Source organism: Zalophus californianus, chromosome 4, assembly GCF_009762305.2.
Source record: "Zalophus californianus isolate mZalCal1 chromosome 4, mZalCal1.pri.v2, whole genome shotgun sequence".
In the NCBI taxonomy this organism is placed as follows: Eukaryota; Metazoa; Chordata; class Mammalia; order Carnivora; family Otariidae; genus Zalophus; species Zalophus californianus.
Window position 1 is genome coordinate 96,802,250 of NC_045598.1, and position 26,586 is coordinate 96,828,835.

The 26,586-nt window shown below is 36.7% G+C and overlaps 1 protein-coding gene and 1 pseudogene across 1 annotated transcript in view; one reads left to right on the forward strand and one right to left on the reverse strand.

Moving 5' to 3' along the window:
• The window catches only part of SYCP1 (synaptonemal complex protein 1), a 137,859-nt gene that overhangs the window by 25,340 nt on the left and 85,933 nt on the right, over positions 1-26,586 (forward strand). Inside the window, 5 exon segments of the mRNA XM_027583492.2 lie at positions 196-269; positions 4,120-4,228; positions 17,584-17,678; positions 18,176-18,360; positions 19,744-19,811. Coding sequence (XP_027439293.2) covers positions 196-269; positions 4,120-4,228; positions 17,584-17,678; positions 18,176-18,360; positions 19,744-19,811 — 531 coding nt within the window.
• Positions 2,455-3,646, reverse strand: LOC113916695 (annotated as a pseudogene).

Sequence of the window (26,586 nt, forward strand, 5' to 3'; positions counted from 1 at the left end):
TATTGTTATACTTTGATATTTTTTTAAATTCACTGTTTTACTAAACAAAGTTAGCAAGAAAAGAGCAGCTAAGCTTGTTAGAAACCTTTGAGGTTTAGTATCTAGATAAATGAGGTGAAATAAAATATCAGAAGCTTTGAATTTTGTTATATAATTATGCTAAGATATTGAAGTATATCTGCTTTATTTTTAAAGTAAAAGAGGATTATGAAAAAATTCAACACCTTGAAGAGGAATACAAGAAGGAAGTAAATGACAAGGAAAAGCAGGTATTTTTAAAAAATCAACTCTGTATATTTTTGTATTTGCTAATTCATAAAATACATTTCCAAAGAAATTATCTGCTGACTGCATGATGAATTTCTATAAGACAATTTTAATATTCTACATATTCAAATGTTTATCTTTTGCCAGCAGAATTAATTTCCATTGATTCAAACATGCATGCTCTGAATGCCAGCCCTTTTTTTAAAAAAAAAAATCAATGAATTTTCTACAATATTTATATTAGTGGGTAGTAGGACATTGTTGCAAAAATATTTTTTAAGAACTTTTGTTCAGATAAAAACCTTATAAGATGTAAAGATGATGAGCATTGACCACTTAATCCACATTTTGGCAGTTTGTTTTGAAATGCACTTACTATTCATGACACCGAGGATGGGGATCTAAAATATTCTTTTGCTCCTATTAATGTCATATAGTGGAAAACTTTGAAAATAATGAATCTGCGTTTTTTTTTTTTTTTTTTGATATTCACAAGGATGTCATTTTCAGGTTATTACTATGTCAACTTTATCAGTTCAAGTCGTATGCTTCCCAAATGGAAAAGGATTTATAGAAAGGAATCCTCTTCTATTTCCCATTTTTTCAGAGTTTTTTCTTCTTTGATTTGCCACAAGATACTTTGTAATGATAGATAACAAGGGTGAAAAGTTAATTGAGAGTACAGAGAAGATACTTAGAGTTTTCTTTAGGTTCTGGTTAAATTTATATGTTATGCTTGGATCTTTAAAAGAGTTAAACAGTTTTCTATATTTTAGCTGAACTTTTAAACTAGATTTCTGAAAGAAGAAGGCCTTTTTAAAAGTTAAAATTGCACATATTATAAAGAACACAAAAGTAGAGGGAAGTGCTAAAATTAAAAAGCTTGTTGGAGTTCTGGGTGCATGGGCAGATGAAAATAGGGCAGTGAGGTTTTTCTCCCATCTTGAATCTGCAAGTCCTCAGCTTGTCTTTTTAAGTTTATCTTTTACCTTTTTCTTCACATGGGCTCTATATTCTAGTCATCTGAATATTTTCAGTTCTCTGAATGCAGCATGATCTCTTGATCCTTTGTGTTTCTTGTATGAGTTAGAATGTTCATTTTTCTGTATTTGCCTGATTAATTTCTACTTGTCTATCAAGATTCAATTCAGTACTCTGAGAAGGATTATTTTTGATTACATCCCCTAAGGCTGAGTTTTTCCTGATTCATATAATATTTTTGTCCTATTACTAATAATATTCAAGTATAGTTGTTGTCTCCTGGTCTAGGCTCTGAGGTTTTTTTTTTTTAAATGCTTTGTAGTCAGTATATTAAGGAGACATTCATACATTTCAAGAATTGCTTAATTCTGATATCTAGATTTAAGCTTGTGAACATCACTTTTAAACATAAAATTAAAGCTATCATCATAATTTGCTATACTACAACATTAGATTACAGTTACTTCAGAGAATAAGTTAAATGGTTTAAAATAAGCCTGTAACATACCTTAAAAAACACCTTCCTATCTCATTCATGCAAATAACTTCTCCACATAAATGTCTCTTCACTCTAAGTTACCCTGCTCCGAAGTCACTACTCTGAAGCTTTTTCATGGTCCAAAGAGAAGGAAAAAAATGTAACCAGGACTGATATGCGTATTAAAAAAAAAAAAAGATGGCACAGCAGAAGGGAATGCGGTTCTATAAGTGCAAGCCATCTTTAAGTAACAGTTGAGACAATAGAATAAATGCAGAGGCAGCACGATGAATCCCACTTAACTACAGACCAACACTTCTCTGCAAATTAAGTTCTTTGTCTGATTGCCAGTTAAATACAGATTTTAACTTGATAGCTTAACAATTAAGAGTCCATATACTGAAGGTCAGTATACACACCTAACATTTCAGTTTGAGCTGTTTCATATACATAGAGCTGAAATCTGTTACAATGTATGGCCTAATGCTAGTGAAAAATTTTTTAAAAGTAGTTTTTATAAGTATTAAACTTATCTTGCACACTGAAGTCATCATACACAGGGCAAAGTCAGAGTTTTTATATTTGAGTTTATTCTTTATTTGACTTTTAAAACACTACTGTAGTTGAATATTAAAACAAAAACAATAGCAATTAGTGAGCTATGATTATAGTCCTTCACTCATTCATTACTGTATATAAAATGCCAGTAGTGTTATTCACTGGCCCCATTAAGAGGTCTGACACTGAACACCACCCTTGTGATGATGTTCATCATCCCTCATATGAATCCCCATTGTGATGGCGCCGTCTTTCCTGATTTGGATCAAAGTCCACCAGTTCTACTTGGTCCATTTCATCAGTCTCTTCTACTTCCTTCCTCTCAGGTAGGAGTTTATCCAGCAAAGAGAGTTTGTCAGGAGAGAGAGAGCCATTCTCAGGAAAGTTTACCTTAGCTTTAATGATTAGGTGACCCTTCTCATATGGTCTATGATAAATTGGGCAAGCCTTCATTTAGCACACACTTGATATCTCCATGCTTGACAATCTGACCTGGATGAGAGGTGATGACGATGGGTTCAGTTGTCAAAAATAGATATTGGCTTTTGAAAGCCACACAGTGCTTCAACCATCTATATGTCCATACACATGAAAAGGTCTTCTCACTGAGTAAAAGCAGCATGGTCCTTCTGACTTAAAACAGTGATAATATCTCCTGGTTCCAGTCGTTCTTGGTCTCCTTCACCATGGAATGTTATCTTCTGGCCATCTTTCATACCTTTGTCTATATGAACTTCTAGAATCTTCTCTTGAACTATCTTCCTTCCATTGCAGCTTTCACATCTATCTTGAGGACTGATCTGTTCCCCGTGGCCCTGGCACTCCATGCACACAGATTGAATTTGCTGAACCATTCCAGGTCCTATGTGGATGAATTCTTATTTTCTTTTCAGTACCTCCACAGTTGGGACAACATTCTACTCTTTTCTTACCACCTCAGCTTTCATATTTGTTTGCAAATCACATTCTTTTGCAGAGCTAGTTTTTCTTGTTGCACCATTATATAAATCTTCTAAGATCACTGAGAGCTGATGTACAACATTTTTACCTCTCCTTTCTCTCTGTATCCTTCCTCCTCCTCCAAAAATCTTATCAAAGATGTCTGGGGGGGAGCCAACTCTACCACCAGCTCCACCTTCTTTAATTGGGGTGTTCTCCTCATCTGTCATATAATTCCCTTTTCTTTGCATCAGAGAGCACCTCATAAGCTTGAGAAATCTGTTTAAACTTCTCTCCTTCATTTGGATTCTTATCAGAGTGGTACTTCAAGGCCAGTTTCCTGTATGCCTTTTTCAGTTCTTCCTTGGGTGGCATTGGGTTTGACCCCCCCAAAGCATCATAGTAAGTGGTTTCTTTCACCATTTTCCTACAGCTGGTGACTGTGTTGAGGTCGGGGTGGGGAGCGGGAAGGAGCGCGTTGCTGGGCGCAGCTCAGGCAACTCTGCCGCTCCTCCGCTTCTCACCTTGTGTTCTGGAAAGTTCCCCTAGGCTCTAAGTTTAAGTTAACTTCCCTCCTCACTGTATACTCAATGCTTATTATGGTTTTTGGAACAGTGTAAATGCTCCATAATATTTATGGAATAAATGAAACAATAGATTTTATTATATATCTTCTAAGTTCTAACTTAAATGAACATTATAACATTGGGTAGATCATATTAGTTTAAAACATTTATTGAATGAATGAAACATTGTGCAAGCATGTACTAAATGCCCTGGCACAACCAGCTGAAAAGCATATAAACAAGTACATAAAATCATAGGTGGTGGTAAATACTAGGTGTCATATGTAATTTTTCATATCTCTAATGTATTACTTAAATATTTCATTTTAGGTATCACTGCTATTGCTCCAAAATACTGTGAAAGAAAATAAAATGAAAGATTTAATATTTCTGCTAGAGGAATCCAGAGATAAAGTTAATCAATTAGAGGAAAAGACAAGTAAGAATTTACATAAGAAAAGATAACAATGTATCTTATGTATTACTCTTATTATATTTAAATTTGGCTTTCATTATAAATTGTTTTAATGCTTTCCAGTGCTATAATTCTCAACCTGGATTGGATCAGTTGGAGGAGGGCGTAATAGAGTCACTTAGGGAGATTTTCATTGTACATGTGCTCTTCTTTTCACTTTTCCATACTCTCCCCTTCAGGGTTTCAACAAAATGCTCCAAGAAAACAGGGATCTTTTTTCTTTTGTTTACTGATGCATTCCAAGTGCCTAGAACAGTGCCTGGCACACAGGACACTCAATAAATATTTCCTGAATGACTGAATACACTGGGAACACTAAAGAGGGAGTATTCCTGGAGCAAGACATTTGGAAAGGCATTAGGGAAAATTGCTTGTTGAACTAAACCTTTGATCATTAAGTTTTACTAGACAGTGAATTGGAAGGGAGGATGTAGGCAAGAAGAAATGCCTTGTGCAAGTCTTAGAACTGTCAAAGTTAGGGTATATTTGAAACACTGATCGGTGTGTTTTTATGTTAGAGAACTCAGTAAATGAGACTGGAAAAGAACAATTGGATCAGATTATGAAGAATCTTGAATGTCATGTTTAGACTATCTTAATATTTTTCAAACTTGTTTAAGGCACTTGGAAGGCATAATACACTTGTGAAACACTGTGCACCTTTCAGAACAACATACGGATTTTGTGATATTTGTCACTTTGTCTTAAAAACATTCTCTTTTTCACATGACAAATAATTATCTAGTTCCTGTGAAACTATGTCGCTCATTTTCTCTTACTATCATTGAATATATACTAAAATTAACTTCCTCTATATTTTATATTCTTCCTATGTCACCATGATACTTTTGGCTACTTCCTCTACCCAAAAGGAGGAGCCTCTTACCTCCACTCCAAATATTTTGCCTAAATTCCAGTGAGCTCCTTATTCTTAAGAATGGCTTAGTCATTAATCATCTGTGACTATGGGTGTCTTACAGGCAGGGACTCTGTCGCATTAAATATCTGTGCAACTCAGGGCCCAGCATATTGCTATGTACATAGTTGTTAGGATGAATGGATATTTAATCTTATCATATAAAACTGGAAATAATTTACTGGCAATAAGTCTGTGTGATTCTGCAGACTCATAAGCAGTGAAAGGTATTCATTTAAGTTACTTTTTATTGTGTCCCATGTGTATCTTTTATTTTTCTTTCATTTGGAGATCTATCCATCTGTTTCCTATCCTGCCTTCTGCTGTGTCTAATTTGCTTTTAAACCCATCTACAGAATTCTTAATTTTGGATTAATCATATTTTTTTCCTCCTAAAATAGCCATTTTATTATTTTTTCAAATTCTAATTCTCTGATTAATTCTGTCTTTCTGTACATACTGTATGTTTTTATTTTTATTAAAGTATAATATGCAGTGTTATAGTTCAGATGTACAGTATAATGATTCAATAATTTTATACATTACTCAGTGCTCACCATAAGTGTAGTCACCAAACAACATTACTACAATATGATTGATTATATTTTCTATGCTATTCTTTTCATCTCCATGACTTGTTTTATAACTGGAAGTTTGTACTTCTAATCCCCTTTATTTCACCCACCTCCCCTCTAGCAACCATTGAGTTTGTTATCTGTACTTAAATAGTCTGTTTTTGTTTGCTTGTCTTGTATTTTGGATTCCCACATACATGTGAAATCATATGGTATTTGTCTTTCTGTGTCTGACTTTATTTCATTTAGTATAATACCCTCTAGGTCCATCCATGTTGTCACACATGGCAAGATCTCATTCTTTTTTGTATGGCTGAGTAATATTCCTATACACACACACACACACACACACACACACACACACACACACACACACATCACATCCTCCTTATCCATTCATCTATTGATGGTCCCTTGGGTTAATTCCATATCTTGGCTATTGTAAACAATGCTGCAATAAACATAGGGGTGCATATATGTTTGAATTAGTGTTTTTGTTTTCTTCGGGTATATATCCAGAAGTGGAATTGCTGGATTTTATGGTAATGCTGTCTTTAACTTTTGGTGGAATATTTATACTACTTTCCAGTGTTTGCACCAGTTTACATTCTCAGCAACAGTGCATGAGGGTTTCCTTTTCTCCATATCCTTGCCAACACTTGTTATTTGTTGTCATTTTGATTCTAGCCATTCTGACAGGTGTGAGGTGATACCTCATTGTGGTTTTGATTTGCATTTCCCTGATGATTAGTGATGTTGAGCATCTTTTCATGTGTCTGTCGGTCTGTATGTCTTTTTTGGAAAAATGTCTATTCAGGTCCTGTGCTCATTTTTCTTTTTAAGGTTTTATTTATTTGACAGAGAAAGACAGTGAAAGAGGGAACACAAGCAGGGGGGCCGGGATGGGGAGAAGCAGGCTTCCTGCAGAGCAGGGAGCCTGACATGGGGCTTGATCCCAGGACCCTGGGATCATGACCTGAGCCAAAGGCAGATACTTAACGACTGAGTATAATATGCAGCGTTATTATAAACACTGCTCCTGTGCTCATTTAAAAAAATACTTTATCTGTCTATCTAATTTATGAGAAAATGAGTGAGGGGAGGACCCTCCTGTGCTCGTTTAAAAAAATACTTTATTTATCTATCTATCTAATTTATGAGAAAATGAGTGAGGGAGGAGGACCAGAGGGGAAGGGAGAGGGAAAGAGTCTTAAGCAGACTCCACACTGAGCACTGAGCCCAACTTGGAACTCAGTCTCAAGATCCTGAGATCATAACCTGAGCTGAAACTAATAGATGCTCAACTGACTGAGCCACCCAAGTGCCCCAGGTCCTCTACTCATTTTTTAAGTGGATTGTTTATTTATTTTGGTATTGAACTGTTTAACTTCTTTATAATTTTGGATATTAACCCTTCACTGGACATGTCATTGGCAGATATCTTCTCCCATTCAGTAGGTTGCCTTTTTGTTTTATTCATGGTTTCCTTTGCTGTGCAAAAGCTTTTTATTTTGGTGTAGTCCCAGTAGTTTATTTTTGCTTTTGCTTCCCTTGCCTAAGGAGATATATGCATAAATATGTTGCTGAGATAATGTGGATGGAACTAGACGGTATTATGCTAAGTGAAATAAGTCAGTCAGAGAAAGACAAATACCATATGAATTCACTTTTATGTGGACTTTAAGAAATAAAACAGGTGAACATAGGGGAAAGGAAGGAAAAAGAAGAAGAAAATTGAGAGGGAGGCAAACCATAAGACGCTGAAATCTAGGAAACTGAGGGTTGCTGAAGGGGAGGGGTGGGTTGGGGGAAGGGATGGACATTAAGGAGGTCACTTGATGTAATGAGCACTGGGTGTTATATGCAACTGATGAATCACTAAATTCTATCTCCGAAACTAATTTAAAAAATAAAAATAAATTAAAAAGATACGTTGCTGAGGACAAACCCCAAGAGGTTACTGCCTATATTTTCCCTTAGGAATTTTATGGTGTCAAGTCTCACATTTAAGTCTTTAATCCATTTTGTATTTATTTTTGTGTATAGTGTAAGAAAGTGGTCCAGTTTCATTCTTTTAAATGTTGATGTTCAGTTTCCCAGTGTGTGATGTTCAGTTTCCCAGCACCATTTATTGAAGAGATTTTTCCCATTATATATTCTTGCCTCCTTTGTTGTAGATTAATTGAATATATATATGTGGGTTTATTTCTGGGTTCTCTTATGTTCCATTGATCTATGTGTCTATTTTTGTCCCAGTACCATACTATTCTGATTACTACAGTTTTGTAGTGTATCTTGAGATCTGGGTTGTGTTCTTTTTCAAGATTGCTTTGGCTATTCAGGGTCTTTGTGGTTTCATTCAAATTTTAGAATTTTTTGTTCTAGTTCTGTTAAAAATACTGTTGGTATTTTGATAGGAATTACATTGACTATATAGATTGCTTTGGGTAGTATGGATGTTTTAGCAATATTAGTTCTACTAGTCCAGGAGCATGGAATGTCTTTTGTTTGTATCCTTCTCAGTATCTTTCGTCAGTGTGTTATAGGTTTGGAGTACAGATCTTTCCCCTTCTTGGTTAAAGTTATTCTTTGGTATTTTATTCTTTTTGGTGCAATTGTAAATGGGTTGCTTTCTTAATTTCTCTTTCTGCTACTTTATTACTAGTATATAGAAATGAAACTGATTTCTGTGTATTTTGTATCCTGTGACCTTACTGAATTAATTTATCCATTCTAGTGGTTTTTTGGTGGAGTCTTCAGGGTTTTTTTCTATCTATAGTATCACGTCATCTGCAAATAGTGAAAGTTTTGCTTCTTTCTGACCAATTTGGAAGCTTTTTATTTCTTTTTGTTGTCTGCTTGCTGTGGCTAGGGCTTCTAGTACTATGTTGAATAAAAGTAGTGAGTGGATGTCCTTATCTTGTTTCTGATCTTCTAGGAAAAGCTTTCATTTCAGGTTTTCACCCTTAAGTATGATGTAAGCTGTGGGTTTTTCATATATGGCCTTTATGATGTTGAGGTATGTTCCCTTTAAACCTACTGTGTTGAGGGCTTTTATCATAAATGGCTCTTGTACTTTGTCAGAAGCTTTTTCGGCATCTACTGAAGTGATCATATGGTTTTTATCCTTTCTCCTATCGATGTGGTGCAGTCACATTGATTGATTTGTGAATATTGAACCACTCTTGCATACCAAGAATAAATCCCACTTGATCATGGTGAATGACTTTTTAAAGGTATTGTTAGATTTAGTTTGCTAATATTTTTTGAGGATTTTTGCATCTATGTTCATCAGAGATATTGGCCTGCAGTTATCTTGTTTTGTGGTGTCTTTATCAGGTTTCAGTATCAGGGTATTGGTGGTCTCATAGAATGAATTTTGAAGATTTCCTTTTCTATTTTTTGGAATGGTTTGAGAAGAGGTATTAACTGATCTTTAAATGTTTGGTAGATTCACCTGTGAAGCCATCTGGTCCTGGACTTTTGTTTGTTGGGAGTTTTTTGTTTACTGATTCAATTTCATTGCTAATATTCAGTATGTTCAAAATTTCTATTCCTGATCAATTCTGTGAAGATTTTTTTAAAAGAATTTATCTGCATCTTTTAGGTTGTCCAATTTGTTGGCATATAATTTTTCATAATATTCTCTTATAATCTATTGTATTTCATGGTGTTGTTATTTCTATTCTTTCATTTCTGATTTTATTTGAGTCCTCTATCTTTTTTTCTTGAGTCAGGGTAAAGGTTTGTCAATTTCATATCTTTTCAAAAAACTAGCTCTTGGTTTCATTGACATTTCTATTGTTTTTTTTTTTTAAGGCTCTATTTCATTATTTCTGCTTTAATCTTTATTATATCCTTCTTCTACTGGCTGTAGGCTTTGTACTTTCTTTCTAGCTCCTTTAGGTGTTAGGTTAGGTTGTTTATTTGAGATTTTTTAAAAAAATTTGTTTATTTTAGAAAGAGAGAGTGCAGTGGGGGTAAGGGCAGAGGAAGAGGGAAAGAGAGAATCCTAAGTAGACTCCATGGTGAGAGTGGAACCCAATGCTGGGCTCAATCCCATGACACTGAGATCATGACTGGAGCTGGAACCAAGAGTTGGATGCTCAACTGACTGAGCCACCCAGGCACCTTGATTGTTTGTTTGTTTGTTTGTTTCTTGAGGTAGGCCTGTATTGCTATGAACTTCCCTCATAGAACTGCTTTTGTCCCAAAGATTTTGGATTGTTGTGTGTTGTTTTTTTTTAATTTATCTTCAATTAGCCAACATATAGTACATCATTGGTTTCAGATGTAGAGTTCAGTAATTCATCACTTGCATAGAACACCCAGTGCTCATCACATGTCTTCCTTAATGCTGGTCACCTAGTTACCCCATCCTTCCACCCACCTCCCCTCCAGCAACTCTGTTTCTTCCTCATAGTTATGAGTCTCTCATGGTTTGTTTCCCTCTCTGATTTCTTCCCATTCCTTTTTTCCCTCCCTTCCCTTTTGATCCTCTGCACTGTTTCTTATATTCCTCATATGACTGAAACCATATGATAATTGTCTTTCTCTGATTGACTTATTGCATTCAGCATAATACCCTCCAGTTCCAACCATGTTGATGCAAATGATAAGATTTCATCCTTTCTGATGGCTGAGTAACATTCCATTGTGTGTGTGTGTGTGTGTATATATATACACACCACTTCTTCTTTATCCATTCATCTGTCCATGGATATCTTGGCTCTTTCCACAGTTTGGCTATTGTGGACATTGCTGCTATAAACATTGGGGTGTGGGTGCCCCTTCGGATCACTACATTTGTGTCCTTGGGGTAAATACCTAGTAGTGCAATTTGTGGGTCATAGGGTAGCTCTATTTTTAGCTTCTTGAGGAACCTCCATACTATTTTCCAGAATGGCTGCACCAGCTTGTATTCCCACCAACAGTGTAAGAGGGTTCCCCTTTTTCCACATCCTCACAAACATTTGTTGTTTCCTGACTTGTTGATTTTATTCATTCTGAATGGTATCTCATTGTGGTTTTAATTTGTATTTCCCTGATGCCAAGTGACGTAGAGCGTTTTTTCATGTGTCTGTTGGCCCATTTGTATGTCTTCTCTGAATAAGTATCTGTTCATGTTTTCTGCCCATTTCTTGACTGGATTATTTGTTTTTTGGGTGTTGATTTGATAAGTTCTTTGTAGATCTTGGCACTAGCCTTTTATATGATATGTCATTTGCAAATATTTTCTCCCATCCATAGGCTGCCTTTTAGTTTTGTTGACTGTTTCCTTTGCTGTGCAAAAGCTTTTTATCTTGATGAAGTCCCAATAGTTCATTTTTGCTTTTGTTTCCCTTGCTTTTGGAGATGTGTCTAGGAAGAATTTGTTGCAGCTGAGATCAAAGAGGTTGCTGCCTATGTTCTCTTCTAGGATTTTGATGGATTCTTGTCTCACATTTAGGTCTTTCATCTATTTTGAGTTTATCTTTGTATGGTGTAAGAAAATGGTTCAGTTCCATTTTTCTATATGTGGCTGTCCAATTTTCCCAGCACCATTTGTTGAAGGGCACTGACACTAAAACAGACACATAGACCAATAGAACAGAATAGAGAACCCAGAAATGAACCCTCAACTCTATGGTCAACTAATCTTTGACAAAGCAGGAAAGAACATCCAATGGAAAAACAGTCTTTTTTTTCCATTAGTTTTTGGTGTAGTGTTCAACGATTCGTTAGTTGTGTATAACACCCAGTGTTCATCACAACAGGTGCCCTCCTGGGTACCCCAACCCCCCCCCCCCCCCGCTTCTGTAACCCTCAGTTTGTTTCCCAGAGTCTAGAGTCTCTCATGGTTTCTGTTCCTTTCTGGTCTGTGTTACTTTTGGGCTCTCTCTTCACTTACAGAATTCCCTTTAATATTTCTCATAAGGCTGGTTTAGTGATCACAAATTTTTTTTAGTTTCTGTTTGTCCTAGAAGCTCTTTTATCTCTCCTTCCATTCTGAACGACAGCCTTGGCTGCATGTTTTTCTCATTTAATACTCTGAATATATCATGCCAGTCCTTTCTGGCCTTCCAGGTCTCTGTGAATAGGTCTGCTGCCCGTCTAATGTTTCTACACTTGTAGGTTAACCACCTCTTGTCTCTAGCTGGTTTCAGGATTTTCTCTTAAACTCTGAAATTTGCAGGCTTCACTGTTATATGTCGGGGTGTTGATCTATTTTTATTGATTTTGATGGGGGTTCTCTGTGCCACCTGGACTTGAATGCCTGTTTCCTTCCCTGGATTAGGGAAGTTCTTAACTATGATTTGCTCACATATATTTTCTGTCACTCTTTCTCTTTCCTCTTCCTTTGGGACCCCAATTATTCTACTATTGTTTTGCTTTATGGTATCACTGATTTCTAGAAGCCTCCCCTCATTATCCAGTTGTTTTTCCCTCTTTTCCTCAGCGTCCTTTCCATCATTTTGTTTTCTATGTCACTGACTCTTCTGCCTAACCGTTAGAGCATCCATTTTAGACTGCATCTCACTTAAAGCATTTTTAATTTTGGCCTGATAAGATTTTATTTCTGCACTAAGGGATTCTCTAGTGTCTTTTATGCTTTTTTCAACCCTGGCTAGCATCTTCATAATCGTTATTCTGAATTCTAGGTCCAGTGTCTTACTTATATCCATGTTGATTAAATCTATGGGAGAGGGTATTATCTCTGGTTCTTTCTTTTGTTATGAATTTCTTTTTCTAGTCATTTTGTCCAAAGAAGAATAGAGGAATGAGAGAACAAAATAAAAAATATCACCACAGCCCCAGCAAAATATACAGTAGACAAATCAGAAGAGATCAGAAACCAAAAAAGAAAAAAAAGGGAAAAAAGAATATAATCTAACAGGTGGACAGAACAGGATGATACACTTGGTTCTGGGTGCATTTTGGTTTGTTAGAAGACACTAGATCCCAAAATTGTAAAGAAAGAAAAACTTGTGTATATTATGTACAAAAATAAAATTGGATACAGTGAAAGAAGCCAAAAATGAATATATTTATAAAATATAAATGTAAAAATGAAAATTAAAAAAAGACTTAAAAAGAGTTGATAAAATAAACTAGTTGAAAAGGAAAAACAGAAAAAAAATTAAACTGAAAGACTAAAGAATCATGAGAAAAAAACCTCAAATTCTATATACTATTTTCCCCTTGTGCTGGAGTTTTTCAGTTCTGTGTGATCTGTAAACTTGGTATTAGCCTGATGTTCCTGCTGGCCTTCTTGGGGAGGGGCCTGTTGCACTGATTCTCAGGTGTCTGTGCCTGGGCGGAGTTGCACTGTCCTTGCCAGGAGGTGGGGCTCAGGGTAAGCTGCTTCACGTTGCTCTATGTGGCTTTTATTCCCTGAAGGCTTCCTGTGCCACTTTAGAGGATGAAAGTAAAAATGGCGGCTTCCTGATCTCCAGCCCTGGAGCTGAAAGATCCCGACCCCCACTCTTCAGTGCACCCTCAGGGAAAAGCAATCACTTTTGTGTGAGGCCAAATTCTGCAGACTCCTGCAGTGCGCACCCCAGTCGCTCCTCCCTGGGGGAAGGAGGAGGATCTCCCTGTGGTTCTGCTGCTTGCTGGGTCTCCCTGCTTGGAGAATGGTGGCCCACTTGTGCTGGGGTTTGTGGTTTATGGCAGCACTGAGCTGAGAGCCCACTCCTGGGCTCACTGATTGTAGCCAGCTTCCTGCTCCAATGCTTGGGAACTCTGCTGCACTCAGGCACCCCTGCTCTTTTTGTGACCCTGGGGTCCTGAGACCACACTGTCCTACCTAGGATTCTGTCCTGCTTCACCACCTGAGCACCTTTCAGGCAGGGATGTCCCTCACCAGAGCAGACTTCTAAGAGTTCCGATTTTGTGCCCTGCTGTTATATCACTTTCTGGTAGTCAGATTACCAAGGCTCCCAACCCCCCAGTTTATCTTCCGATATATCCCTACAGATTCACTTCTCTGTACCTCCTACCTTTCAAAAAGTTGCTTTTTTATTTGTAGAATTACAGTGATTCTTTTCTTAGAGCTCAGGTTGAATTCACAGGTGTTCAGAATGATTTGATAGAGATTTAGCTGAATTCAAGGGACCAGATGAAACAAGGGTTCCCTACTCTTCTGCCATCTTCCCTCAACTTCCTGGACTGTTGTGTTTTCATTTTCATTATGTATTTTTTGATTTACTCTTTGATTTGTTTTTTTTTATTTTTCCTTTGATTTTTTTTTTTTTTTTAAGATTTTATTTATTTTTTGACAAAGAAAGACACAGCGAGAGAGGGAACACAAGCAGGGGGACTGTTAGAGGGAGAAGCAGGCTTCCTGTGGAGCAGGGAGCCCGATGCGGGGCTTGATCCCAGGACCCTGGGATCATGACCTGAGCCGAAGGCAGACACTTAATGACTGAGCCACCCAGGCGCCCTCCTTTGATTTCTTTATTAATCAATTTGTTGTTTGGTAGCATGTAACTTATTAGTTTCATTGTTTTTGTGTTCTTTCCAGATGTTTTTCCTTGTAATTGCTAGTTTCATATCATTGTGTTCAGAAAAGATGATTGATATGATTTCAGTCTTCTTAAATTTATTGAAAATTGTTTTGTGGCCTACCATGTGATCTGTCCTGGAGAATGTTCCATGTGCACTTGAAAAAAATGTGAACTCTGCTGTTTTTGGATGGAATGTTCTGTGTATGCCTGTTAGGTACACTGATCTAATATTCATTCAAAGCCACTGTTTCCTCATTGATTTTCTGTCTGTATGATCTCTCCACTGATGTAAGTGAGGTGTTAAAGCCCCTAATGTTATATTACTGTCAGTTTCTACCTTTATGTCTGTTAGTCTTTGCTTTTTGTATTTAGGTTCTCTTATGTTGGGTGTGCAGAAATTTTCAATTACTCTGTTGTCATGTTAGATTAATCCCTTTATTATTATGTATTGTCCTTTTATTCTTTTGAATTCTCCAAATTTTTATTTAAATTCAAGTTAGTTAAAATAAAGTGTAATAGTTTGAGGTGTAGAATTTAGTGCTTCATCACATACAACACCCAGTGCTCATCACAAGTGTCCTTCTTTGTTTTTTTGCCATAGTCTTTGTTTTGAAGTCTGTTTTGTCTGATATATGTATTGCTACCCAGGCTTTTTTTTTTTTATTTTTATTTTTTCACTTCCATTTGCATGACACATTCTTCCATCCCTTTACTTTTAGTCTGTATGTGTCCTTAGGTCTAAAGTTAGTCTCTTATAGAGAGCATATAATTTTTTTTTAATTTTTTATTATGTTAATCACCATATATTACATTATTAGTTTTTGATGTAGTGTTCCATGATTCATTGTTTGTTCATAACACCCAGTGCTCCATGCAGAATGTGCCCTCTTTAATACCCATCACCAGGCTAACCCATCCCCCTACCCTCCTTCCCCTCTAGAACCCTCAGTTTGTTTTTCAGAGTCCATCATCTCTCATGGTTTGTCTCCCCCTCCGACTTACTCCCCTTCATTCTTTTTCTTTTTTCTTAAAATATGTTGCGTTATTTGTTTCAGAAGTACAGATCTGTGGTTCAACAGTCTTGCACAATTCACAGTGCTCACGGTAGCACATACCCTCCCCAATGTCTATCACCCAGTCACCCCATCCCTCCCACCCCCAACCACTCCAGTAACACTCAGTTTGTTTCCTGAGATTAAGAATTCCTCATATCAGTGAGGTCATATGATACATGTTTTTCTCTGATTGACTTATTTCACTAAGCATAACACCCTCCAGTGTCATCCACGTCGTTGCAAATGGCAAGATCTCATTCCTTTTGATGGCTGCATAATATTCCGTTGTGTATATATACCACATCTTCTTTATCCATTCATCTGTCGATGGACATCTTGGCTCTTTCCACAGTTTGGCTATTGTGGACATTGCTGCTATAAACATTGGGGTGCACGTACCCCTTCAGGTCCCTACATTTGTATCTTTGTGGTAAATACCCAGTAGTGCAATTGCTGGATCATATGGTAGAGAGCATATAATTTTTTAAAAAAAATTTTATTTATTTTAGTGAGAGCATGAGCAGGGGGAGTGGGGGGGAGGAAGGGGGGATCTCAAGCAGACTCCTGGCTGAGAGTCTGGAGCTCAGTGGTAGAGCATTTGACAGTAGAAGTGGACCACTTACCCTTTCATTTCTGCACAGATTTTCAGAATGGAACTTTTAAAAATACAAACCTGAAACATCATTTTGTTGCTTAACATCTTCATCATTTTTCATGGTCTTTATGACTTATGAGCCATATACTTTTAGCAAGTCATATAAATCCTGTTATGATCTTGTCCTTATTATCTTTCCAGTCATATCTGCTTTGATTCCTCCCTCATACTTTAAGTTTCATGCTACTGAAATAAATTTCCTTTAGAGCCCAGAATGTCATCTTGTCTCCTCCATTTTTGTCTTTGTACATGCTCTTTCACCTGTGATATTTTTTTTCTCCCAACTCCCACTTACTCTTGTTAATTCTTACTGGCTTTCAAATATTCGAAATGAGCTGACACTTTCTGGAAGCCTTCCTTGAACTTTCCCTCTCTATGTCTGTCTCTCCTTACCTCTGACTTCTATTGACCCTTTTTGGCTTCGGTGCCCCTCTCTATATTTCCAGAATTTCTGAGTAAGTGCCCGTCATCACTTATCATTGATTATTTGTCTGCTTGCCCAATTACATTGTAAATACCATGAATTTCAAGATCCAATTTCTAGTATACACCATCATTATCATTGTCATAATAATCTTTAACATTTATTGACTATATACTAGACACTGTCATTAAACATTTTAAGTTGCATTATTTTGTTTGATCCTAATAGCAATCCTTCAAGATATGAGTAGCTATCATTATTCTCTTTTTCCAGTTGAGAAAAGTGAATACTGGTTAAGTATCATGCCCAAGGTTAGGTAGCTAGTAAGAGGACATAGAATAATTTGAACCCAGGAAAGAGAGCATGAACTTCTTTTTTTGTCCTACTGTTTTTATAATGTTTAAAAGTGAATGCACATATACACATAAAGCACATAGACTAGTACCTAACACTTAGTATTTAATAAATTAGCTATAGATTCAAAAGCTTTTTTCCATAATATTTCAGCATATGAATATAATATTTAAAGACTTATTTATTTGAGAAAGAGAGGGAGAGAGAAAATGAGCAGGAGGGGCAAAAGGAGAGGGAGAGAGAATCTCAAGCAGACTCTGCACTGGGTGTGGAGCCCAATGCCAGGCTTGATCTCACAAGTCTGAGATCATGATTCTAGAAAAATCTGAAACTCAAGATGGGCAATGATGAAAATAAAATATGGAATAATTTCACTGTTAGGAGATAAATTACTTGTAATATTTTTGTGTGCGTATTGTTTCCTTTCACATGCACTGTTTATATAAATACCATTTAAACTTGCCCTTTTTATTATGTGATGTTTTGTGAATAAATATCCAAATCAGTGATTAATAAAGTCTATCATTTATAGTGGCTACATGGTATGCTGTTGTGTGTATGTACCATTGTAATTTATCTCCTGTTGAATATTTCGATTGTTTCCAATGTTTAGCTATTATTAAAAATGTAGTACCCAAAATCCTCATATATTCACTGTCGAGTGCTGGGAGATAATAATCTTGAAAAGTCAATAAAAATAGAAGATAACCAATATCAGTGTGTCTATATTTGCATAATTATACTTCATTTTAGAGTATCTCATGGAGAAAAAAAGTAATTGTAACAAATAATTTGCTTTCTTGGTATGTATTTTTTATTAAGTACTACCAATCTACAACTCTCCTTTTTAGAATTACAGAATGAAAACTTAAAAGAATCACATGAGAAGCAGGATCGTTTGACATCAGAACTAGAAGATATTAAAATGTCTTTGCAAAGAAGTGTGGTATATATAAAAACTGATTAGTGTGTGATAAGCCTCACATTATGAATCAAGAGATATTTACTGAATGCTAATACTATGTACAAGGACCCAGAACTTCAAATAGAGAAGATAAAATCCCAATATACAAAATGCTTATAGTTTAATTAAAAACATTGGATAAAAACATGTCAAAAGTATAACTAAAATACAAGATCATGCTAGGTACCAGCAGAGATTCAGGCAAAAATTACTACAGTAGTTCTAAAAATTGAAAGACCACTATGGGCAAGGAAGACTCCATTGGGAGGTTGGGACTATAGATTGGCTTTGGGAGAATGGTGAATTGAAATAGTATTGAATGGGCATTCTGGATTGGCCAGGGGGGGGGGGGGGGGGTGGAGTGATAGAATAAGGAGAGAGGGAGAGACAGCAAATTACAGAAGCAGATAAGTTGTGTTTTTTTTTTTTTCTTAAGGCCCTTGGATTATATCATTTGTTTTGTACTTTATTTCATTTAGAGTACTCAAAAGACTTTAGAGGAAGATTTACAGGTAGCAACAAAAAAAATCTGTCAGCTCACTGCAGAAAAAGAAGCTCAAATGGAAGAATTTAATAAAGCTAAAACTGCTCATTCTTTTGTGGTTACTGAACTTAAAACTTCTATCTGCAACTTGAAAGAATTATTGACAACAGAACAGCAAAGGTAAAAATACTTTTTACCTGAATAAAAACAACTTATTTGCAATATTCATTGCATTTTCTCTTCATTGTCAACTGACTTCCTAGAACATCTGTAACCAAGTCCCTCTCTATTTTTTTAAAGATTTTATTTGAGAGAGAAAGAGTGAGCTTGTGGGGAGAGGGGTAGAGGGAGAGGGAGAAGCAGACTCCCTGCAGAGCAGGAAGCCCGAAGTGGGGCTCGATCCCAGGACCCTGAGAACATGACCCACGCTGAAGGCAGACGCTTAACTGACTGAGCCACCCAGGCGACCCCCAAGTCTCTTTTTTAATGTAAAAAGTAGGAATATGTTTTGAAAGTTTGTATTAGGTAAGCAGGCATCCTGAGAAAATATAGCATGTATTCTCTAGGATAGTTCCCATGCATACTTTGTCACAGAGACAAACTATATAGACAAGCTCATAAGTGCTGATGCAGTGATAGGACATATTTAATTAAACTGTGGATTATTATTAGCTTCATAGAAATAACTTCCTAGGGTGTGGGTTTGTTTTAGTGGGGTTTGTAACCTTTCTGATATATAAAATTAGTAACTAGCCTGGAACAGAGTAGGTAGGTATTCAAGCACTTTTATTAAATTAGTGAATTAATGAATATGAGTAACTATAAAATATTCACTTGCATTTCTAGATCAGCTTGTCTAAAACTTGAATTAACTTCCTCCTGTTTCACTTTTTTTATATTTGCATTTATAAAGCTGTGTTATGAGGCCTAAGTGATTATTTTTGTCCCATTAGCATTAGGGTTAATTAAGTCTGGTAGAATGAAAGAGAGGAACAAGCTTTTCTGTGAAGTCATGACCAGTATTTCTTTCTACTGCTTATGTGTGGTGGGAAGAAAAGCTAGCTTTTCTAAAAACTCAGCTCATCTTAGGTATTCTTGGTTGATCTAACTAAGCAATTTTCAAATTTTGAAACTCTAAGTGACCTTAAATATCATCTATTCCAATTGCCTCAGTTTTAGAGATGAGGAAGCAGAACGCTGGAGGAATTAAGTGAATTGTACAATTCTCACATTTATATTGCTCTTAAGGCAGAATTCGATGTAATAATAGTTACATATTCAATCTCTTTCAAAGTTCTAGAATGCATTAATTTGATTATCATCAGTAGCTAAGAGATAAGTTGTCACCATAAGCTTTAAGGTTTTTGTGCAGATGTAATTAATATAAAACTATGTATTAACAGTATCTTATTTTGAAGTGTTATGCTATATGGCATGGTAGGTACTCAAAAAAAATGTTTCACAATTGAGTGAATATATATTGTTAAATTGCACCAATTTTAGTTACTAGATGAATTCTGATTAAAATAATGTTTTACATTGTAAACTAATATATTTTACAAGATTGGAAAAAAGTGATGATCAATTGAAAATACTCACCATGGAGCTTCAGAAGAAATCAAGTGAACTGGGTAAGATTTAGAGAATAACGTGTGTACATGATAATATTAGCCAATTATAAAACCATCAACTATTTTAGAATAAAATATAGTTTCTCCTCTGTAATTTATCAATAATGATTATTTTGTAATTTTTATTTTGACTTTTCAAAGACAGAAAATTTAAACCTTAAGAAAGACTTCAGTTCCATTATGCAGTTCATAGATACCTAGATGTGTAAGGAGCCTAAGAGATGTTTGTAGTCTGTTTTTCTTATTTTAGGAGTTAGAGGCCTTAATAATTCTTAGTGGAAAATGTCTTATATTTTAATTGAGTTTTGAAATTTTCTTGATTTGTCATGTTAGATTATGAACTACTTATAGTAAAATGCTATCCTGTTTTGTCATATGGTATTGTTAATATTCAACAGATTTCATGGCCAAAAGAGAGAAATTCTGTAGTTATTTTGTGAATTTATGACCCTTTAATTAGCTAATCTTAATAACTCCTATGTTTCATATTTACAGATACGTACAGATATGGAGAATTACAAAGATAGAAAAACATTTTTTCTTATTTTGGTGAAAAGTATTATTTTAAAAATATGTATTATATTTTATTTTTAAAGAGAGGGAGTGAGAGAGCATGTGCAAGAGCGGGGATGGAGGAGGCAGAGGGAGAGGTAATCTCAAGCAGACTCCCCCAGAGCATGAGCCTGACATGAGGCTTGATCATAACCTGAGCTGAAATCAAGAGTTAGATGCTTAACCAGCTGAGCCACCCAGGTGCCCTGAAAAGAATTATTTTTATAAATTAAAATAACTCATGAATTGGCAGGTTTTTTTCTAGACTATCTATACAACTTTCTGTTAGCTTTATTATTAGCTCTGGGTGCTTGTATAATTAAAATAACTGCAAGAAATTTTGTCTTGGTAGGATGTTTGGTTGAACTTTTGAAACTTATTTATGCTTTTCCTTTGGCAATGCCTAATTTCCTACTATAGGCTAGACCAATCTTGGAGCATCCAAAATTGTACTAGTCAATTATAAATAATTTCTTTGGTGTTATTTTCTATTAGAATGATTGTAAATGCATTTTTCATCTGATTTTTAAATCTTCCTTCAATTGAATGTTGTATATTAAGGAATAACTTAAAATATCTTTAATGGATATTTATTTGTAATAATTCACTCTGATCTGACAATAAGAGACACTTAATTTCAAATTAACAAATCAAATGCATAAGGTGATTTTTCTCAGAGCAATATATATATATATTTTAATTTTATTATGTTAGTCACCATACAATGCATCATTAGTTTTTGTTGTGGTGATCCATGATCCATTGTTTTCTTTTAACACCCAGTGCTCTATGCAGTACGTGCCCTCCTTAATACCCATAACCGGGCTAACCAATCCCCCCTCCCCTCTAGAACCCTGTTTGTTTCTCAGAGTCCATAGTCTCTCATGGTTCATCTCTCCCTCCGATTTCCCCCTCTTCATTTTTCCCTTCCTTCTCCTAATGTCCTCCATGCTATTCCTTATGTTCCACAAGTAAGTGAAACCATATGATAATTGACTTTCTCTGCTTGACTTATTCCACTTAGCATAATCTCCAGTCCCATCCATGTTGATGTAAAAGTTGGGTATTCATCCTTTCTGATGGCTGAGTAATATTCCATTGTATAGATGGACCACATCTTCTTTATCCATTCATCTGTTGAAGGGCATCTCGCCTCTTTCCACAGTGTGGCTATTGCGGACATTGCTGCTATGAACATTGCGGTGCATATGGCCCTTCTTTTCACTACATCTTTGTCTTTGGGGTAAATACCCAGGAGTGCAATTGCTGGGTCATAGGGTAGTTCTATTTATAAATTTTTGAGGCACCTCCACACTGTTTTCCAAAGTGGCTGTACCAACTTGCATTCCCACCAACAGTGTAAGAGGGTTCCCCTTTCTCCACAACCTCTCCAACATTTGTTGTTTCTTTTTCTGTCCATTTTTGCCATTCTAATTGGTGTAAGGTGGTATCTCAGTGTGGTTTTGATTTGAATTTTCTTGATGGCTAATGATGATGAACATTTTTTCATGTGTCTGTTAGCCATTTATATGTCTTCAGAGAAGTGTCTTTTCATATCTTCTGCCCACTTTTTGACTTGATTATTTGTTTTTTGGGTGTTGAGTTTGAGAAGTTCTTTATAGATCTTGGATACCAGCCCTTTATCTGTAGTGTCATTTGCAAATATCTTCTCCCATTCTGTGGGTTGCCTCTTAGTTTTGTTGACTGTTTCCTTTGCTGTGCAGAAGCTTTTTATCTTGATGAAGTGCAAAAAGTTCATTTTTGCTTTTGTTTCACTAGCCTTTGGAGATGTATCTTGAAAGAAGTTGCTGTGGCTGATGTCAAAGAGGTTACTGCCTATGTTCTCCTCTAGGATTTTGATGGATTCCTGTCTCACATTGAGGTCTTTCATCCACTTTGAGTTTATCTTTGTGAATGGTGTTAGAGAATGGTTGAGTTTCATTCTTCTGCATGTGGCTGTCCAATTTTCCCAGCACCATTTATTGAAGAGACTGTCTTTTTTCCATTGCATGTTTTTTCCTGCTTTGTCAAAGATTATTTGACCAGAGTTGAGGGTCCATATCTGGGTTCTCTATTCTATTCCATTGGTCTATATGTCTGTTTTTGTGCCAGTACCATGCTGTCTTGGTGATCACAGCTTTGTAATATAGCTTGAAATTGGGCAACATGATGCCACCAGCTTTGTTTTTCTTTTTCAACATTTTCTTGGCCATTCGGGGTCTTTTTGATTCCATACAAATTTTAGGATTGTTTGTTCCAGCACTTTGAAAAATGTCATTGGAATTTTGATTGGGATGGCATTGAAGGTATAGATTGCTCTGGGTAGCATAGACATTTTAACAATGCTTATTCTTCCAATCCATGAGCATGGAATATTTTTCCATCTTTTTGTGTCTTCTTCAATTTCTTTCATGAGTGTTCTGTAGTTCCTAGAGTATAGATCCTTTACCTCTTTGGTTAGGTTTATTCTGAGGTATCTTATGGTTTTCGGTGCTATTGTAAATGGAATCGTTTCTCTAATTTCTCTTTCTACAGTTGCATTGTTAGTGTATAAGAAAGCAACTGATTTCTGTGCATTGATTTTGTATCCTGCCACATTACTGAATTGATGTATGAGTTCTAGTAATTTGGGGGTCGAGTCTTTTGGGTTTTCCACATAAAGTATCATGTCGTCTGTGAAAAGAGTGAGTTTGACTTCTTCTTTGCCAATTTGAATACTTTTATTTCTTTTTGTTGTCTGATTGCTGTTGCTAGGACTTCTAGTATTATGTTGAACAGTAGTGGCGAGAGTGTGCATCCTTGACCTGTTCCTGATCTTAAGGAAGAGGCTCTCAGCTTTTCCCCATTGAAGATGATATTCGCTGTGGGTTTTTCATAGATGGATTTTATGAACTTGAGGAATGTTCCCTCTATCCCTATACTCTGAAAAGTTTTAATCAGGAAAGGATGTTGTATTTTGTCAAATGCTTTTTCTGCATGAATTGAGAGGACCATATGGTTCTTCTCCCTCCTCTTATTAATGTATTCTATCACATTGATTGATTTGCGAATGTTGAACCACCCTTGCATCCTGGGGATAAATCCCACTTGGTCGTGGTGGATGATCCTTTTAAGTATTGTTGGATCCTATTAGCTAGGATTTTTGTTGAGGATTTTGGAATCCATATTCATCAGGGATATCGGTCTGAAATTCTCCTTTTTGATGGGGTCTTTGCCTAGTTTCGGGATTAAGGTAATGCTGGCCTCCTAGAATGAGTTTGGAAGTTTTCCTTCTGTTTCTATTTTTTGAAACAGCTTCAGTAGAATAGGTATTATTTCTTCTTTGAATGTTTGGTAGAATTCCCCAGGGACTCCATCAGGCCCTGGAGTCTTATTTTTTGGGAGGTTTTTGATCACTGCTTCAATCTCATTAGTGGTTATTGGCCTATTCAGGTTGTCAATTTCTTCCTGTTTCAGTCTTGGCAGCTTATAGGTTTCCAGGAAGGCCTCCATTTCATCCAGATTGCTCAGTTTATTGGCATATAGTTGTTGATAATAGTTTCTAATAATTGTTTCTATTTCCTTCGTGTTAGTCGTGATCTCTCCCCTTTCATTCATAATTTTATTAATTTGGGTCCTTTCTCTTTTCTTTTGGATCAGTCTGGCAAGTGGTTTATCGATCTTATTAATTCTTTCAAAGAACCAACTTCTAGTTTCATTGATCTGATCTACTGTGTTTCTGGTTTCTAATTCATTGATCTCTGCTCTAATTTTAATTATTTCTCTTCTAATGCATGACTTAGGCATTGTTTGTTGCTTTTTCTCTAGTTCTTTAAGGTGTGGAGTTAGTTGGTGAATTCGGGATTTTTCTATTTTTTTGAGTGAGGCTTGGATGGCTATGTATTTCCCCCTTAGGATCGCCTTTGCAGTATCCCATAGGATTTGGACTGATGTGTTTTCGTTCTCATTGATTTCCATGAATTGTTTAAGTTCTTCTTTGATTTCCTGGTTGACCCAAACATTCTTGAGCAGAGTGGTCTTTAGCTTCCAAGTGTTTGAATTTATGCCAAATTTTTTCTTATGATTGAGTTCCAGTTTTAAAGCATTGTGGTCTGAGAATATGCAAGGAATAATCTCAATCTTTTGGTATTGGTTGAGACCTGATTTGTGACCCAGTATGTGGTCTATTCTGGAGAAAGTTCCATGTGCGCTTGAGAAGAATGAGTATTCTGTTGTTTTAGGGTGGAATGTTCTGTAAATATCTAGGAGGTCCATCTGATCCAGTGTATCATTCAAAACTCTTGTTTCCTTGTTGATTTTCTGCTTAGATGATCTGTCTATTGCTGAGAGTGGAGTAATGAGGTCTCCTACAATTAACGTATTGTTATCAATATGACTATTTTGGTTAACAGTTGGCTTATGTAGATGGCTGCTCCCATGTTGGCACAGATATTTACAATTGTTAGATCTTCTTGTTGGTGTCCAACACCACCCTTTAAGAATGATATAGTGTCCTTCTGTGTCTCTAATTACAGACTTTAGTTTAAAAATCTAATTTGTCTGATATAAGAATTGCTACCTTAGCTTTCTTTTGAGGTCTGCTGGCATGGAAGATGGATCTCCATCCCTTCACTTTCAGTCTGGATGTATCTTTAGGTTCAAAATGGGTCTCTTGTAGGCAGCATAGGGATGGGTCCTGTCTTTTTTATCCAATCTGCAACCCTGTGCCATTTTATGGGAGCATTTAGGCCATTCATGTTGAGAGTGATTATTGAAAGATAGGAATTAATCGTCATCATGTTGCCTGTGAAGGCGTTGTTTTTATAGATTGTCCCTGTCAATTTCTGTTGTATATGACTCTTGGGGCCTTTCTCCTTTTATAGAACCCCCCTTAATATTTCTTGCAGGGCCGGCTTAGTGGTCACATATTCTTTCAGTTTCTGCCGGTCGTGGAAGCTCTGCATCTCTCCATCCATTCTAAATGACAGCCTTGCCAGATAAAGTATTGTTGGCTGCATCTTCTTCTCATTTAGTACCCTGAATATGTCTTGCCAGGCCTTTCTGGCTTGCCAGGTCTCTGTGGATAGATCTGACGTTATTCTGATGTTCCTCCCTCTGTACGTAAGGAATCTCTTCTCCCTAACTGCCCTTAAGATGGTTTCCTTGGTTTTAAGATTTGCAAGTTTTACTATTACATGCTGGGGTGTTGGCCTGTTTTCCTTGATCTTGGGAGGGGTCCTCTCTGCCTCTAGGACGCGAATGTTTGTTTCATTCCCCAGATTAGGGAAGTTCTCAGCTATGATTTGCTCAAATACATCTTTTAGTCCTCTCTCTCTCTCCCCCCCTTCGGGATTCCAATTATTCTGACATTGGAACGCTTCATGGTGTCACTTATTTCTCTGATTCTATTTTCTTGGATTTTGCGTTGTTTTCCCCTGGCCTCTCTTTTCCCTTTTTATCTATTATATTGTCTTCCAGGTCGCTTATTCGTTCTTCTGCCTCAGTTACCCTAGCTGTTAGATTATCTAGATTGGATTGGATCTCATTGATAGCATTTTTAAGTTCTGCCAATTCAGCTTTCATTTCTGCTCTTAGAGACTCTATGTTGCCATTAATTGATTTCTCCATTCTAGCCATTGTCTTCACAATTGCTAGCCTGAATTCCATCTCCGACATCCTGGTTATATCTGCATCCATTTGTAAATCTGTAGCATAAGTCATGATCTCTGAGTCTTTTCTATTTTGGGGGTTCCTCCTCCTAGTCATTCTGTTGATGGGTGTTTGAGGGAATGTATAGAGTGCAAATTATTGACCAGAACCCAAGCAAGATGCACCTGTTTTCTAGGGACCTTAGGGTTGCTGGCCTCTTGTTTTCCCAGCCTGTCTTCTGTGGGAGGGGCCTGCCCACGCTGTTACTCAGGCAACCCTGTTTGGGCAGAGTTGCCCTGCTCCCCTGTGGCAGGGGATGGGCTCAGCGGGAATCAGTTTTGGGGGCTTTTGTCTCTGGTGGCTTTCTCTGGCGGCTTTCTGTGTCTCTTTCGCGAGTCAGAGCAGAAGAGACCGTTTCCAACCCTCTGCCTCAGAGCAGAGAGACCGCAATCTGGTCTTCAGTGAGCTCTCCAGGCCACACCGTCTCCGTTTCTGCCCGTGCTGCTATAAACTGCAGTGGCCTGGGTTGTGCGCCCCTCTGCAGTGCTCCCAGTCCTGCCTCCAGATCGGAGCACGTCTCTGCCCTTTGTGCTTC